A 19,200-nucleotide genomic window follows, 5' to 3' on the forward strand; every position below is an offset into this window, starting at 1 on the left:
TATATATCACGAGTTTATATATAAGTAAAACATATTAATCATATGCAAATATAAATGATTTTACATGGTAGTTCTAGCAAATAAACGGTACAATATGAGGATGACCGTTACGCAAAAAAGCGAGTAAACATCCATTATACCATCAGTTTTACGCATCCAAAGGGTAATCGAGAATCTCACCAGTTATCATTTTCACTCGTCCTCCGTTTCGATCAAAACGTTCGATTCGAACTTTTGATCGAGCGCAAATACAGTTCTCTGCTCAAGATTACACTCCTTCTTTACTCATTTTACAGAACTTTAGAAATTCTAATCACATATAATCATGGTATATATTGTAATTTTAGATAAAAAATAGATAAATTGAAAGAATTATTTTTGACTAATTTAATAGATAGTTTTGGAAATTATAATTGCTTTCATTCTGTCTTAATTCATATTTACACTCTTTAGAAATTTTATTTTCTCCAAATCACAGAATAATTCTCTAATATTTATATTATTTATAACAATATAATTCTATATATATATGTATATTTCATTTTATAAATACTGAAAATACTGAAAATATATAATTTAGTTATCTCAATAATCACAATCATCTACTACATGTGATTAGAATCCTATCCTATTAATTTCTTTCAGTTTGATAAAGCTGTTAAATAAGTAAAGAGGGAGTGTGTATAATTGAATCATGCAAGTTTTCTATAACTTTCGTTCTTTCGAAAATTTCTGCATGGTACGATATGATGACCCATGATTTTCGATAAAAATCGATCTCGCGGTGACAATCGAAGAGCCAAAGATAACGCTCGTATTGCTCGTACCACTTTCGTTGAGAAAGATCACTTTGCTTCGCGAAATAAGCACTATACACGCGAATTATTTGTCTCTCTTAATCGTTAAATCTTGGTGCGAGGTTGGACGAATGGTCTGACTACGAGATTCTGGACAAAATGTGAGAATTGACATTCGAGGTAATCGCAAGAATGGACGTTTCCTATTACGAGAAAACAAATCGTCAGCTTGGTCTCTTCGATTAATCCTGATTGATCGTACCCCGCGAAAGAGCTCGCGGAAATTATAGGTAATTCTCGAAAGATACTAATACAGCATCACGACAATCGAATTATTGCTAACGAAGCTGAAACCGCAATTCTTCGCGAATCGATGTGTATGTATGTATGTGTGTGTGTGTGTGTGTGATGTCTAATAAAGGATATAAAAGGATTGTCCGAGTGTGCCGAGTTCGGTGAGAATGGAGGATGAGCCAAAGTCTCGGCTGCACATTATCGGCGAACGATATCCTATATATTCCGATATTCTATTAACGATAATCACAATTATAATTTGTCCTTCGTCAGCACATGAGAAGATACGATGTACGCAATAATAAAAATCCGCATACGTCTCTACGCTCGCGAAATGTCGCACGATCGATCACACAATATACATACCTATATTCGCGTATATTCGTGTTTATATATTTGTATGTATGTATATATGTATGTGTGCGTGTGTATGTATGTGTGCGCGAATACCGATACACAGACTACCCTGATATATTCGTGATCGTACACATGCGTATACTGGCATATCTGTATACACGCACCATCATAACACGACTCTCTCTCTCTCTCTCTCTCTCTCTCTCTCTCTCTCTCTATCTCTCTCGCACGCTTATGGCAACAATAGTAGTATATATTTTTACATGCAAAAACAAAAGTTTTTTTTTATCACAGTGGGATAGCATATATTCGTTAATAATGTAATATTATGTCAATAACGTTTTCTTTTTTTGCTTACACCCACGTCTTCGTGCTCCCTTCTGACTTTCGCACACGGTACGGATCCCCTTTCTCATCCGCATCATTAATTAATGATCGATAATTATCACCTTGCAGCAAACATCCATTTCTAATCGAACATACGATCGGACTCGCATGCGATGGATCATTCGATGAATGATTATTAAGAGATGCGCAAATATATATCAACAACGATATTATTTTATATAATCAATTAATTATATGGAATTGTCAAATTAGAGTTCATTTTGCGAGTACATCGTTAAATATATGATTACATCGATTAACGGTGGCTTCGCATATTTGTTATAATTTCTATACGTTTAAAAATAAGTGCACATACTTTTTCTTAATTTTCATTTTTATATATTATTATATTTTTATTCTCTCTTTGAAAAAAAAAAAATAAAAAACCTTTCTTGACGTTAAGTCAACGCGAAAGAATTTTGTCATTCGTAATTGTGTTGTTACACGCTAATACATACAATTCATATATAATTTGATTATCATCGTTGTTCTTTCTCTCTCTCTCTCTCTTTCTTCCTTGCTGCAAGGCTGTCCTCCCATTTCCACACATTCACAATTACTACGATAGCTTATTAAATTTATCAATTCTTATCACACCATTTTATCGTCAAAATCGATTTTACATCAGCCTATAGCAAAGTTTCACGTCCATCCGGCTCCTTCCTTCCTGCTTTTCAATCTCTCTCATACTCTTATTTGCTTGTACAAAAGCTAAGGCAAAGTTTATTTTCATTCACTCTTCCTCTCTCTTTTCTTTTTCATTATTCTCCTGTTCTATCGCTACCGATCAATTCTCGAAGATCACAATGTAACGCAATGAAAGTGCGTTGGTCGACGAAACAATTTTCCACGTGATTCTACACATCTGTTTAGGGCCAGCCCTTTCCCGTCATTAAATCACGATTTTCTCTCGCACTCATCGTGATTGCGTCTTTACGATTCAACCAGGACAAAAGGCCAGGTGCTTTGTATATTAATAATATCATCGGTTCAATGTTATCATGGTTGTTAATTCTCTTACATCGACGCATAACGCTGATTAGTTTCTTTAAATCGACACAATCATAAGCAATCGATTTTATCGATTCGATGCCGTACATGTTGACTCGACGAATCTGACAATATAATTCTGACAATACATTCTGTATATGCAATAATAGTTAAGTATAGTCAAGAAATAGTGTTCCAATGCTTCATTTATCAAAGGACTCTGCAATTCTCCAAAATGTAATTTGTCTTTAAAACTTTCTTCATGTATTCAAAATTTTTCGCCCATCGAACGATCCTCATTTTTTCTTAACTATTATTGCATCATGCCCAACGCATGAGTACACAGCTCAATCGTTCTACTTTAATATTTAACATTTCATAGACCGGTCCTGCCGAAAACATTCGCGTCACTAAAAAGTATCTCTTCTTTCTTTCATTTTTTGTACACAAAAGAGCAATCGGATTGGATATCATAAAACGACACGCTGCATTTTTTTCTAAATCTTCGAGAAAAAAAAAAAAAAGAAAAAAAAAAACATACATACATACATACACACATTAGAGTCAAGTCACAATGTTGACTCTGTCGAAATGCATGTCCCATCTGTTAGTCTCTGTTTTTGTGAATCGAAATTTATTAAAATTCCTACAATCTCAAAGAATTCAAACTCTAGTGATCCTGATTTTTAGGATAGGAAAAGCAATGCATTATTTTTTATATTTATGTAAAAAATTAAATATTAGAAATATTTTTGTGAATTAATTAAATTTCTTTTTTTTTTTTTTTTGGAGATAACATTATGGGAAATGGATCCGCAGAGTGAAAATATACATAGAGTTTATTGAAATTTTATCGATTTCAATCTCAGCTATTATTAGCGCTGGTGTGATTATGATCCATCAATCGCTTTTTCATGGTCATGAATAGGCATGCCATGATTTTTGACAGTAGAGATGAGATGACAAGATTCTCTCAAGACGCTTCGGCGTCACCTTCATTTCCGAAATATTTGAGATCGCTTTCAGGATCGCCTGCAAGCATTCTTGCTCCATTTTTTTAATCCAAAGAATTTTTACGGTGGCATGTAGCGTCGATCAAAATTCTGTTTCATTCATGATTCAATGATAGAATATCGAGAAATTAGATGTTAAAAAATTTTTATTCTTACAAAAATTTCATTACACAGTTCACAAGCATTAGAAATAAAATTTTTATCATATATTTGGATAATAAATCGTGTGAATATCATGATAGAAACGATTTTTTCATTTGTAAAATTTTTCAAATACCATGTCTTTTATTTTTATGCTTTTATTATATTATGCGATATCAGACTTTCGGTCGACACTATGTGATCTTCTAAAGCATATTTCGATTAATTTACGAAGCGTTATTAGTAAATTATTAACGCTAATAAACAAATATGTTAAAAAGTTCGTTGTGACTTAAATAAAAAATAATTGATAGCAGGATTCCTTCGCGCACGCGCAAAAAAATCATTGGTGGTAAAGAAATATTGCAAAAGTTGAATGAAAAAATATCGCATGAGATTACTTTGCTAGGCGAACTTGTACGTGAAAAAAGTTTTTGATATCAATGAAAAATAGCACATCGTATTACTCCGTAGTAATATCCTAGAAAAGACGAAATAAATTTTGATAGAATTTTCCTACATGTATCAGAGAAAGAACGCGCGTGCGGTAAAAACTTGATGAAAAAAAACGATGAAATATATCACGCATTCTACTACCGCAAATATTATTATATATAAGGCGAAGCACGCGCAACAAGGTGCACGTAAATTTAAAAAAGATATACGAAGCTCGATCGCGTTTTCGCAATTTAGAATAAAGTTATTAGGCGCATAATCGACGCGTCTATCAAAAATATTCAGAACCAATTTACGTTTACATTTCCGAGACGGCTATATTCCGTATCGCAACTATCACCCGATCTATCTTCGAAAGTACAATTCGATGTTATTCATCGATCAAATGGATCTTTTGATCTTGCGCTTTAATCTAGCGACTCGACTCAATCGATCGACTCTTCGAATCCCGTAGGATCAGGATCCTTGTATGTGGCTGCTTGAAACGTTTGCGCGAACCTCCTCGAAGAAACTCGCAATCGACGAGGCTCGCGCAAATGTAGGATTAATATATATATATATATATATATATATATATATATATATATATATATATAATATGTCTATATATACGCGTACGTATATATTATAAATAATCAATTAAAGATTTGTTTTGAAAATAAGTAAAAATATATATAGCTATATACTCGTATATATATATATTTTTTTTTCGTTTTCCTCTCTTTTCTCTTTGTCTCATATCTGCACCATATATATTTCTCGACGAAATATTTATCGCATCTATATATATGTATAGCTTTGTTTATACATACATATCTACTTTGTGTGTGTGTGTGTGTGTGTGTGTGTGTGTATGTGTGAATTTACATGTTGCACCACGCATCTATAAATATGATCTTTTCTCACTGGGAGAAAACAACGAGTGCGACTCATGATAGATTTCGAGACAAATGATGATACATTTTTTTTTTATTTATTTAATTCAAGTTTTTCTTGTTTCATGTACAATAAGAATAATGTACGCTCCCAAAATATTATTATAAATTAAAGAAAAATTTAATAAATTAAAAAAAGAATTAATAAAGCTGTTCAGTTTAAAACTTTAAAAACAATAAATAGAAAAATAGAAAATTATTTTGTTAATTTAATGAAAATCTTAACATTTTATGGAGTTTAAAATATTCATTTCCATAAAAATTTTAAACTGAAAAATGCATATTTGAGATTATATAATATTTATATATAAACCTTATATATGTAAATATATAAGGTTGCATTAAAATTTTTTTCTATAAGATTTATACAAATGGAGCAATTATCTTTTTCATTATGCTCATTTTTCATACTAAGAATTTCGTGAAACTATACACTAATATAATACATAAAACATTTATATATTACATCTGATTGTTTATTATTTAATATTAATTATATTATTTTTAATTATAATTAGTTTTTATTATAACATAATAGCGCGGATGTTGCATTGAATCGCATCATCAAAGATTTTATCGCGAGTCGTACTCGTCGGTCATAATATTTTTTTATATAACTTGCTCTTAATGCTATACGAATGAGTCGTCTATCGTCGTCAAATCGTTTTCTCTGCATTTTCGCACTAGAAGAGTAATTATTTTCGTTAGAAAGACTATAAAAAAATTGCCTCAATTCGCTCTACAAAAGAACTCGACAAGTTTCTCACTTCTCTCACTACTGTCTTACTGTCCATTATACATAAAGCTTCATCATCAAGAGAGATATCCATTTGCCTTTACCTCAAAAATTAAGATAATTCTTTATAAAAACTATAGCATATTATTTTGATATTATTTTGATCTTGATATATGTTGTAAAGGGTACACTTTTCGATAACAATAACTTCCTTGAGTAACACGCATGATTGATATATAGAATAATGAAATATATATATAGAAAATAATCGAAGAAATAGAAGACAATAAATAATTTAATAAATTTTGATTTGAAAGCCAAAAATGTATCGATAACATATTAGGTGAATTATAAAAGAATGCCGTCTAATTCCAAACGCATGTTATTTAGGAATGAATTCTCTACAATATATATCCAAAATCAAAATGATTTTTGCGTAAGTTTTTATAAAGATTTATCAAAATTAATTTGATAATCACAGGATGCAAACTCTAAAAAATCATACAAGCTGACTCCATTTTTTTAACACACAAGAAATTAACGTCGTCGCTATCCTACTCTTCAGAAAGGGCAAAAATACGAAACGATATAAAATAAAAAAAGCGAACAAGGCTTCCAAGAGGAAAACGGCATGACGAGGAAACGCAAAAATATTAAAGAAAATCAAAGAAAACGAATGGACGACAACGGACAACGAATTAGACAATCACGTAGTACAAGCTAAGCTGCTTGCCTCTCCTTTCCTCCTACATTTCGTTTGTATAAAAAGTCTTAAACACTACTCCTAAGCCTACGTAATCCGAAGCACTCGAAATGAGCAACGAGCCTTTTGTTCACCGCTTTCTCCTATGCAATTTCCGATTGCGATCTCATCTTTTTTCATTTATTCATTTCGCATAGCTTTCGCCGTTCTACGTTTTCTTTAAATTGGAAAAAGACATCTTGTCGATCTTTCTCGCTCATTCGTATAATGCGCAAAATATAATAATTATAGAAGAAACAAATATACGAAATATGCAAACACAGATTATATATATGTATATATATATAATTCTTATTATTATTATTAAGTGTTAATATATATACATATATATAATAATATATTATATTAATATATAATATATTAATAATAAATTATATAATTTATTATTATTATATGTAGTGCAAATCACGTTTTGAGACAAATATTTCGGATTTTCGCATTTTTTTTTTTAATAATGTATCTGGAGTTTAAGTTAGATATCCAATTTTTGATGTGTGATGACAACTGGACAACCGCATTTCACTTCAAACACCTAATGAAACTATAGCTTATATGTAATGATGTAATATATTGATAAAATTTCCTAAATTCAATTTGCATCGCTTTTTATCTGATACATTTAAGAATAGCAATGACAAGTAATAAAAATATGAATCAAACTGAATGGAAAATTAATTTTATTTCCATTCATTTCGATTGCCTTCGATACTTTCAATGCAATTCATCTATTCAGATCAAATCTGTGTCGACTTGTATTTACGTTAGCTTTCTATTGATTATAGTAGCGTGAGAGGAATTCAAGGAACTATAGATCTTACTGAACGTATGGAAGCGTTCCCGATATATTCTCGACATTTACCGACCGCTCTGTAAAAGTGAGATGTCTCAGGTACGCCTTTGTACATTTATTTTATTTCATGATAATTCGGATCACGACGCAATAGAAAAATAATTGCAAAAGAGTAAAAATAAATATAAGAAATGTAAGAAATTAACGACAATAAAAATAAATATTCCATTGATGCACACAATAGAATGATAAAGAATATGGATAGAAATAAACAAAAAAGATTAGTATCATTCAATTGTGTTTCATCAAATAAATTTCTCATACATTAATAATCTTACTTTTTATTTTTATTCTTAACTCTTGTTGCATCCTGATTTTTCCTCTCATCGCCATTATCTTTCCACATCGTTTAGGATCGAAACAAATCTACGAGAACAGCGAGAAAGATCGATTCGATGCGTTAATCGCACGGGCATACATTGAATTTTTGGCAAATAAAAAGCTCACATTCGAGGAAAGAGAAAGAGTGTAGAAAAAGAAGGAAACAAGGACAACGACGATACGAAACTAGGGACAAAAGTGATCAGAAACAACAAACGTGATAACTCTTTTCCCCGCTAACAGATAATCTGAAATCACAGATAATATTTATATATTCTTCTTCATTAATCTGCTTGTGCCGCAGCATCTGAAATCTAATGTATAAAAAAAAGTTTTTACTGACGAAACATTGTCGGGATCCGCTGCGGAATGCGATCGGGGAAAGACGACGAGATATTCGGTTCATCATCGCGCATTTTAAATACAAAGATTTGGTCGCAAAAATAGAGTGGATCCATTTTTTTAATGGTTTAAAAAAATTTGAAACAGACATTACAACCAGACATTGTACATTGCAGCAAATAATAACAATCTAAATGTAATTTTTAGAAAAATTAATATATTATGTACAATATTGGGCAATGGATTCTAAAGAATAATTTTTTAAATTTTCCATTTAAAAAATAGATCTCTACCCAGTTATCTCCGCGATCAGCTTTCCGATTATTATCAAAAAACGGTACAAAGACGCCTTAAATATTCATGAATTTCACTCGATTATACTCTAATATCACTATTGCAATTCAGCAAATTGCATAAAAAGACATCACCGCCGTCAATGCGAATTATAGCACGTGCTCTTTATTGAAATCACGAATGTCTGCGTATGAAGCGCTTAAAAATTGCGAGTAACGAGAAAACGACAATTTAATTTTGTTGATCACGTTTAACCCTTAGAAACCTAACATGATTATAAAAATTGAAAATATGTAAACCTTGATTTATACAGCGCTGAAGTAACGCATTGCATATATAACTTTTATAAAAAGAGAGTATATTGCATTTAACAACATTGGATAGTAACACGTGAACTAAATTAATTTATTGCACAAAAAATTATGCAATTTATCATTGTAAATCAAAAATGTATTAGCGTATTAAACGCTATTTACAATATAATAGGTAAAAAAAGATATAAATATAATAGCTAAAAATGAATACTATAATAGCTTCGACTTATTATATAGAGAAGCTATAATAGTAAAGTTAGATTTTAATAAATAATTCGTATAGTGCTTTAATTATGATATTCGTATAGTGATTTAGATCATATAGAATTGATACAATCACTCCTATATAAAATCGAGTGATAATGAATTATTAATTTAAAACTAAATTTAAAACTATATTGCCGCTGGATAAGCTAATTAGCTTCTAAAAATGATTCAGGCTATTAAGGGTTAGACGGTCATACAGATATGAATACCTTGAATTATCTGAAAAATCTACGCGAATGAAGCAAATCGCGCTATCTCGATCGTCCAAACGACGATGCGTCTTTGTAATGCCGATGCTTCCGAGCGGATCAATTTTGTGCGATGACGAATGTCAAGATTAAAAACATATTATACCGAAGAATAAAATTGGTGACGGTAATATCGCGCCATCATTTCGCTATAATCTCCGCGTAAATATTCGACAGGGCTCTCCGCGTTATGTAAAGCCTGAGGGAGCGTTGGTGACATCTGTCGTTGGTGTTGTTGGTCCTGTTAAGTCTCAGAGGTTCCCAAACTTTTTTGGTTTATGATTCTGTATGTTGAGATAAGAAAAAAATGGATATACAAAATATCTAATTGTTATTTGTCAAATATTCCAGAAATGAAGTCAAATCCCTAACCTTTCTCTCTCTCTCTCTCTCTCTTTTACATTTGTTTATTTTTATAAAACTCAAGCAGTCAACTACTTTTAACATTCTCGTATCATTTCTAAATCCTGATTAAAAAATATTTGAATATTGAATCATATTTAAAAAACCGCTGCTGATATAAAGAAACAATACAATTTTTCGAAATTAGCTTCCAAGTTTTTGAATTCGTTATAAAACATCTTCGATATGGAAGAAGACTTGTTTTGTTTATCTCTTATTTTTACGTCTTTTCGGATAAAAAAATGTATTATTTCAAGGATGTCGTGACATGCCATTTGGAAAACTCTGCATTAGTCAAAGCGATTGTTACCGCATCACGATAACGCGTGTATACCTAATTCTATCGCTAGTGGTTCTTACGATTATTACTGTTGCGGCTATTAAATACGTTTCGTCGAAGGTGTTTTCATAGACCTCGTGACTTACCTATCTATCGTTCGGTGATAATCAAGCATTCGGTTGCACGCTTTCGATTGCGCACTTTTATGATATCGATTCGCGCGAGATATTATTTTCTCTGACTATGTGCATAATTATTGTACGCGGTTTTGAAAAATGTTCCCGAACGAAGGAACGTTCTGTTTCGCAGCGGTTTAAACGCACACGTTCAAAGTCATCAAGGAAGGCTTGCGTGATCCGATCGGATTCGCCGATCGTGTCGGCGATTGATGCTTGTAGTGGCAGAATTCATATCTGCGTGAACATATTCAAATTCGATCGGATCCTCATCGCGATGCTAATTAGTATGCAAATATTACGTATGCGGCATGAGAAGCTGATTTTCATGGGATAGTCGGGCAAACGGTGTTTGGTTCTGGGTGTAAATCTGCAATTGCTTCTGCTGGGATTGTAGTTGCGCGAGCGCCGCGGGTGGCGCAAACGCGGGATAGGCCAAGGTGGTGGTTAGGCACTCGTTGTGCTCCTCTAAGGAGTTCTGGGCATAGTGCAGCACCAGATGTTTCAGGCTTTCGTGAATGTTATAAGGCTCAGCGAAACCATAGCCGCGCTCAGTGCCGTATATTATGCAGTGTTGCACCGTGCCGTTGCACCTGTAACATTGTGATTCTCGAGTAAGTCATCGTATAAAAGTACGAAGTCAACTTGGTAACAAAATGTAATCTTTATACTGGATTCCAAATCATAAAAAGAATTTCATTGTTTTATTTATCGCGCGAGATGGCAAAATATCTGATAAATTGGTAATAAATTATCTTTGTTTTAAACTGTTCTATTGTTATCCGTGTGTTATAATCGCGGCATTTATAAATGTTTATTCTACTTTACTTAAATTCAAAACATAATCGTCATTTACATTAGAATAGAGACTTACACTATGGAAAGCGCATACTGGCCCGTTCTTGATCGACGAACAAGGAAAGTACCATCGGGTCGACCTTTCAAAATGTGATCAGCATCGGGACGAGAACCCTGTAGGTAGAGCCAAGTTTTCTCGTCAGAATGGACCGCAAAGTCCATCTTGTTCTGTTTCATCCCATTTTTTTTTAACCATCTGCATTTGAAACAAAATGCGAACAAGTCAAATAGTTTTCCAATAAATGAAGAAAAGAAATATTTGAAATCCTCAAAACAGGATACATACAGAGCATAGCGATCCCTTTGCCGCGCGAGTTGTCCAGTCTCTGACTTCAATCTGCATGTTTCTCTTTCGAGAGTTCTGTTGTAGGCAACTTGTTGGTTCGTGCTCTCCTGCAATTGATCTCTGCTGTCTTTTAAGGCCTTTAGTCTTCGTTTCAACAATTCCGAATTATCCATTAAACTGCAATCATTTAGGGCAATGTTAATTAATAATGCGGATTCTATTGTTACTTATGCGTGGAGTCGGAATCTCATGAATATCATATTTTTTATACATTGTATAACATGTTGTATGTTATTTTGGTCAATATAATGCAATGTGTAATTCCTTAGGATAATATATATATATATATATATATATATATATATATATATATATATGCTTTGTAAAATGATGAAATAATAAAATACTCACGTAGAAATCTCGTGGGGCTGTGCTTCCTTCTGGAACCTTTCTTGTAACTTTATCTGTTCTTCAAACATCTTGATGGCTTCCTCAAAGGCTTCCAACGCCTGAATCTTTAGCCCAACTTCATTGGCTGTTCTGGTGTATAAGTCCCAACAATGGTGGTACTGCCGGATACCGTCGTTTACTTCTTTCTCCAATTCAAGAAACTTTTGCAGTACCTTCGCCATATCGGTCGTATTCGCGATTTCATCTTCCTGTTTTCCGAGAAACAACATAAAATTAAATTCAAATATAATTATAATACAGCTATCACAAGTCGATCGAAAAGTTCGTAAAAGTTACCTGCTGAAATCGCGATACAGGATAGAGTAGCTTAATATCCAGCACGGAGTTGTATTGTGCGAGCGAGCAGTTCCTGTAATAGTCGACTAACTCGATGACCGAATGAAAGTTGTAAGGATCCGAGAATCCATATTTCCCATTTCGATGGCTGATTTTGATAAGTTTGTTGGTCCCGCCTTTACGTAGTGTCAGAGTGTACTCGCCGCATTTGGAAGACGCATTGCGTACCAGAAAGGTGCCGTCCGGTGAATCAATCATCATCTCATTTACATCGTCCCTCGTGATGTCACCCCAATACCATTCGGCCTCTTGAAGCGTGCGCGGTCTAAAATTTTTGCAGTCTTAATTATAATTATTCGTCATTTAACTATACCATGTAGTTATATAAAGCTTAAAAAACAATTTGTAAAAAGAATAGAACTAAAATTAAAAAATAGCATAAAGCAAATTGACAGAAGAGTTCGGATTAAAATTCAGTGTAGAATTGGAACTATAAATAAAAATTTGCAACCTAGATTAAGATTTGGACCGAAATCAAAATCAGACTTGAGAATCACCTGTGTGGTTGTTGGTCCTTGCCAGTATCTACGCCAGGTGCCGTCCTGTCTAAGGCATCGCCTTCTAGAATCGAGGGCTGGTCCAAAATTGGAAACTGCGGTCTCGAAACTTTACGTGGGGGTAATTGAGGGGGACTGGCAAACTCCGGCAGCTTCTCGTTCCAATCGCCGTGCAACAACAGTAATTCCATTATGCGTATATGTGCCTCCGTGTTATGGACAACTTGTCTATAATAAAATATGTGCAATGCAATATGTTAAATTCTTTGTAATTAGATATTAGATGGTCTATTGAGCAATCTTATTTATTAATAGCAACACGGTCGCGCCAAACCAGTCAATTTTTTTCGTAATAAAATAGTATATTATAATCATTATATGTATAATAGTTTTATATATTAAAAGTAACCAGTTATACAATCTATACATGACGTTTTTTTTGCAACAGAATTTAAACAACACACGATGCTAGTTAGAAAGTTGAACATTCTTTTAACTTAATTAATCTTAACAAGGCGAAAAAAATTAACGCCAGCATCCTTGATTTTTTTTTTAATCATCGCCAGTAAAAAAAGAATCATCATGCTTTATTCTCAGCCCTTCCACTACAATCGGAGAAATTCACGTGACACTCACATGATTCGCTCCCAGGGAGGCCTGAGAAATATGTGGCAGAGCACTTGCACGAGGATGGTTGGCGGTTCCGTGTAGCCCCTTCCGTGCTGCAACTGACAGATGCGACAAAAGTGCGCCATCAAATGGCACAATGTGCTACGATGATGTTCCGGTAGCTCGGCTACTAATTGATTGAGGCGCGTCGCACATTGCTCGTCACTTCTCATACCTAAACAACGAAAACCAATTCAAACATTCGCGATCAACGTTATTAGAATTATATTGTGATAGTTGAAAAAAATATTTAATTACAGAACATGTACATATATATATATATATATATATATATATATATATAGTAATAGTATATACTCACTTGACGCCTCTAGGAATCTGTCGTACCATTGAACAGGGATCACCGGATCTGGCAATTCCCGCAGGAACTTCTTCAAGACACTCGCAATACACTGCGGGGTGTACGGATTTAAATCCGCATTGTAGACGTCTAAAAATATTATATATATATATTATGTCACATGCATTTTTATCGTCGCTCGAGATTATTGATACATATTTCTAATCATAACAATATTACGTGTCAACAATTAATTATAACGTGCGCGACAATTTTGAGCGAAATATATTATACTTCTGATTATAAAAGTTTCGTTCATTTCCTCAAGACATATCTTTGCATATCTTTTGCTTTACAAATTTTTTTATCAATTTCTCGCGCAACTAGATTTTACATGTTTAAAGAACTCGATTGTCTAGGAGAATGTGTAGAAAAAAAGTATTTATTTTAAATATATTTAAATAAGCATCGCGCACTCTCGGGGAGAGAGAGAGAAAAAGAGAGAGAGAGAGAGAGAGAGAGAGACAAAATCGATAAATTCTGAATTTGTATAAAGCGCTTTCCTAACGTTAAGCAAATAATTGCGCGTACAAAACGTGATAAGTGCACCAAGCGCTAAATCAAATCTAAGTCTAAGATCAATGTATACGAATACACGCTGCAGATATAAATAGCAGTAATATATCTTTCTGAGGAAATGTGGGAAACTTACTTAACGCCACTTTGAAAACAACTGATTCGTATACCGTGCGCTCTGCACGGAGAAGTTAAAATAAGTTTCGACGATACGCACGAGTGAGATATTTTCTGCATTAACACGTGACCGGATCTTTGTCTCTTAAAAGTCCGAAAGGGATCCTGAATTCTATCCGCTCTCGCTTGTCGCATCTCGATCCGTCGTGCAAAATAAACGCGCACTCGCAGTTTTTCTATCTTTTTTTTGTCGATATCGGCAAGGCCTCCGTATGAGTGCATCTGGTTCTGCGCGCCTCGAAATTTTTGCAACACGCAGGCCGAACATTGTGGAATGACTGCCGCCGGCTATTTATAGCTCGATCCGGCCCGCCGCGCCGCCCGTTTGCTCGCTGGCGTCTTACCTTCGTTCAGCTTTTGTCGCAGCTCGAGGGTCTGCTCATTAGGCGGGCTGCTGTGGTAAACTTTGTAGAGGTCCAGCGTTGTGTCGGCGAACGCCTGCTGCTCGAGGGCGTGGGTGCACCGCTCCACCAGGATCGGCGCCGCATGGCTGACGGTGTCGAATTGCGAGCACAGCGCGAGACCGAACACTGTAAAGTGCGATAAATAATACCGCGTTTAATACTGTTTCGTGCGACAAACCAACATCGTAGACCCAACCCGAAATTCCTCGTATGAATTCGTAGAATTATGGTAGGCAGATTTTTTAATCATGAGACGCATTCTATTCGCATAGTCCTGCACACTTCTTCCCAAACGCGAAATTATAGAAATTACAAAATCAATACTTAAAACTAAGAAAAAAAAAAAAAAAACCAAAAATATGTATATAGACACAACATTAAATATATCATTTTTTTTTTTTTTTTGTAAAAGCATTATAAAATGTTATTGTCGAATGTAAATTTCGGCCAGGCAAGTAATTAGAGAACAAATACATTTTATAATCGCATGTTTTTCAATAATCCTTTATCGAATATGTTTGATTAGAGAAAAAGATAGAGAATGTAAAGAAATGGGCTAATTACACGGAATACAAAATCAAGGATCTTATCTGGTAAGATCAATATAGTCGCATATAATGTGATCATATTATGATTTTATCCTTAAAAAAAAAAAAACAGATAATTTTAATGTATAACAATATAGAATATGTTAAAACACTAGACTACAAATAAAATCCAAGACAAAATGTAATAAATATATATTCCATTAAATTAAATCATATTATCGGTTCAAAGCACGCATGATGTGTGTCATATTTGACTTTTCTAGTCTTCTTTGTAAAAAATAATCAATTGTATCAAATTGTAAAACCAATTTATTTCATAATTACATAACTATATTGTAAGATGCTCCAATACTTGCCTAAGACTACTTAATTAAGACTTAAATCGTTCAGCCTTAATCCTTGCCAGGTTAACGTCAAAGTATATCATGCGCAATCAATCACGGGATAATATCAATTCGCGGGACGACGCTAAAATATAGCCTTCCCGCTTCTCCCTTCATTTCCGAGATGTCCTATTCGAAAAATTCGGCGAGGACAAAGCGACGACGGCGGAATTGCATAACGCCGCAGCCGCCCGAGGAATTCTCCAAGATTTTCGCACCGGTGGAACTTTTCGCCTACGGCCTCTGTTTCTTTCTTCAATTTTTCCGTTTGTTTTTTTCTTTTTCATTTCGTACGGCTGACGAACCTTTGACTTTATTTTTCACGCCAGGATATATACGCGATCATATTTCCAGGCCGCCGATCACTTTTTCGTTTTCTCTCTTTCCTTCTTTCGCGAATACCGCGCACACACGCCACTTGTACAATCAAAGACGCATGCATTATGACAAGAGAGAGGACGAGAGTGCGGCGAGCGGATCGGATCGGAGTAGAGCAGAGAACATTGCGTAGGAGGGGGGAAAGGGGGGGGGAGGGGAAGAGCAGATGGTGGAGGAGGAAGAGGAATGAAATTTATTTTTACGACCGCAACGGCGACGTCTTGTTTCTTCATGACCGTATCTTCTTCTTATTCTCTTAGGAAGGACAAGTGACCGAGAGAGTCAGAGGGAGGGGACAAAAAGTCAGAATTAAAACACGATCTACGGGCGTGAACGGAGGTCGGCACACGCATGCGAATTTTATGCGCGGATGCACGCACCGGGCGGAGGAGGACAGCCGGGCCATTCGATATTCGTCACGAATCCGCTTCGTTCGGACTCGAATAAATCAATGCGCGTGTAAATTCATGGAGATACTCATACGAATATTCAAATTTTGGAAGGTGATTTGCAGTTTTCGAAGCATAGTTTTATGGCGTCGATTTCGCGTTTGAATTCTGCGAAAGTGTGGCAATTTGAAAACTCCCGTCAACAAATCACACAAGAGAATCCAAATAATTACATTATAAAAATTACAAAATCACTTATATCTTAAAAATCGCAATTTATCGCTACATTTGCGTCATTGAATTATAATTAATAATACGACAACCAAACGTAACATTGCAAATTCATGCCACCTTATGCATCGAAAGTTTCGAGAGTAAGATGTCAAGTCTTAGCAAATACAATTAAAGATTTAAATTGATTGCTGCGTCATTTTCAATCGACTTTTCAAACGGATAGATGCAAGCTGCGAGACTGTCAATGTCGAAGTCGCCAGCGTGCGGTCGCACGTGACTCGAATTTTTGCTCCCGCTGGAGAGGAGCGTAATTGTCGTCGTTACACCTCCACGTGTGTAGAGCTCGCACGAGAGACGCTGATGGCTCGCGTATAAGCGATTAAACGCTACCAATTACTATAAATCAACCCAAGCCGATGCAACAATCGCGTACGTGTGAAACTGCACGGTATAAAAACTGTACTGACGATTGTTAGTCGCGATATACCAATGAACCTTCTCTTTCGTAAAACGCGAGATTAGATTGTTCGCGATCCCAATGGGGGAGATGGCCACATTTCTGAGGTCGTTAAAATGGCCTGCCTCGGTGAAATTTCCGGATAAAATGGATAACTAAATCAAAGCGTAATTAAACTCCTTGTGAACAGGATGTTCCGAAACTCTCCATCGCACCAATAACTCTACTCATTACTCACAGAATTATCTATCCCATTAATCGAATTAAATCTCAAAATTGTTATTATGATCATTAGTCACGAATTGGCATCGTATTGAATAAATATTCATCAATTGGACGATAATTTCTAGCGATCGATGCACCGTCGCGCGATACGTACCAATGCAATTGACGACGGGGCCTGGAATAAATGAATGAACGAATGAAGGATCGGGGGGACAGCGAGGCGGCGGGATGACACGGCCCTGAAGATTGGCGCCGTGTTCGCGGTTTTGCTATATGCACAAATATTCGATTCCGTCATTCGTGTTGCGGCGTATGCAGCGTTAATTAAATGCATCATTGGAGACGCGCGTTGACGATGCGAGCGTTGAGCCTCGCCTGCGTTGTCTCTGCCGATTATCGTTGTCTGAGAGATATTCGCACCGTTTAACTATCACGCTGTCAAAGGCACACATCACAAGGCAACTCCAGCTGGTGACTGGCGCGACTTGAAAAAATACCGACAATCTAAAGAGTCGACAATTATCAGCACAAGAGAGAAAAAAAAAATTAATTATCGATATGTTAAAAAGATGTTCAATAGATTAAATCTTTTTGAATTTAAATCGCAAGATATTATAAAGTTTTATTATAAAAATTTAGAAAAAAAATATGATTATAGATTGAAGAAAAAAAAATTTCTCGATTTTTTTTTTAAATTATTTCATTATTCCACTGAATGATTTCAATAAACTTGACTTTTTGTCGCATCGCCATAAAATACTTTCAGCGATATTTAATTGAAAATTGACACAAAATCTTTCCTCTCGCTACTTTTATCGAAAGACAATTACAAAAATATATCGTATTGAAATAAATTCAATCCAATGCTGAGATTTTGTAGACCATCTTTTCTTCGTAGCGTGAGTATTACTTTTCCTCGTGATACGAGGGAATGCGTCGTACTTAGAGCGAGGCAAAACCGTGTTGAAACTCGCACGCTCGGTTAAGAATCATTAAATGCCAGCAAGTGAGACGACTCCCACGCGACCGAGACGCGGAGGGATTTCAATGGAAGAAAGTCGTCAGCCGTGAAATGCAAGTCTCCGTGAAGTGATCCAGGTTATCGTAGAGCGTGTAGCCAGGCGCCAGAACGGGCGTCCTTGCCTTGTTAACTGGTCATACGATCGCCGGACCAGCCGGTGGCCGGTTACGATGCCATCGAGCGCGTTTCTGACGCAATCTCCCATTTTGGAGGACAACTAAATTTTTCAGCATCTCTTTCCGTAAAATCTCTTTCTATCAAATAGGAGATGCGACGGAGAATTAATGAGTGTGTTGCCTATCTACGGCTGTGCCGCCTATAAAATTTGCAATGGCGATGCCAATGGCAGCGCGCCAAGCTGGCGATTCAAACGACGTGGCTTACCTGAAGTAAACCTGCTGATACGATTGTCCGTGTCGGCCGATATGCAATTGGAAGGCAAACCCGTCGCTGAACACGTCCTGTGAGCGACCAGTCCGCAATCTGCGCAATGCAAAAAAATTCGCAAGATTAACAGCGCGAAACGCATTCAAACAAATTCTTTTTTTCTGCCTTACTGGTTCTAGTTTCAGAATTAATAACTGTCATACAAGAATATAAACATGAAATTATCAATTGCCAAGTATT

The 19,200-nt window shown here is 35.2% G+C and overlaps 1 protein-coding gene across 1 annotated transcript in view; it reads right to left on the reverse strand.

The window, feature by feature from the left end:
* LOC126856244 (uncharacterized) overlaps positions 1-19,200 on the reverse strand; it is a 36,174-nt gene continuing 16,974 nt past the window's right edge. Inside the window, exons 4-13 of the mRNA XM_050604586.1 lie at positions 18,958-19,056; positions 14,879-15,064; positions 13,803-13,931; positions 13,448-13,655; positions 12,812-13,039; positions 12,255-12,579; positions 11,919-12,166; positions 11,508-11,684; positions 11,238-11,417; positions 1-10,956 (exon numbers count right to left, since the gene is read on the reverse strand). Coding sequence (XP_050460543.1) covers positions 10,662-10,956; positions 11,238-11,417; positions 11,508-11,684; positions 11,919-12,166; positions 12,255-12,579; positions 12,812-13,039; positions 13,448-13,655; positions 13,803-13,931; positions 14,879-15,064; positions 18,958-19,056 — 2,075 coding nt within the window. The 3' untranslated portion in view covers positions 1-10,661. The remainder of the gene's footprint in view (positions 10,957-11,237; positions 11,418-11,507; positions 11,685-11,918; positions 12,167-12,254; positions 12,580-12,811; positions 13,040-13,447; positions 13,656-13,802; positions 13,932-14,878; positions 15,065-18,957; positions 19,057-19,200) is intronic.

The sequence above is a fragment of the Cataglyphis hispanica genome, chromosome 18 (genome assembly GCF_021464435.1).
Source record: "Cataglyphis hispanica isolate Lineage 1 chromosome 18, ULB_Chis1_1.0, whole genome shotgun sequence".
Classification (NCBI taxonomy): Eukaryota; Metazoa; Arthropoda; class Insecta; order Hymenoptera; family Formicidae; genus Cataglyphis; species Cataglyphis hispanica.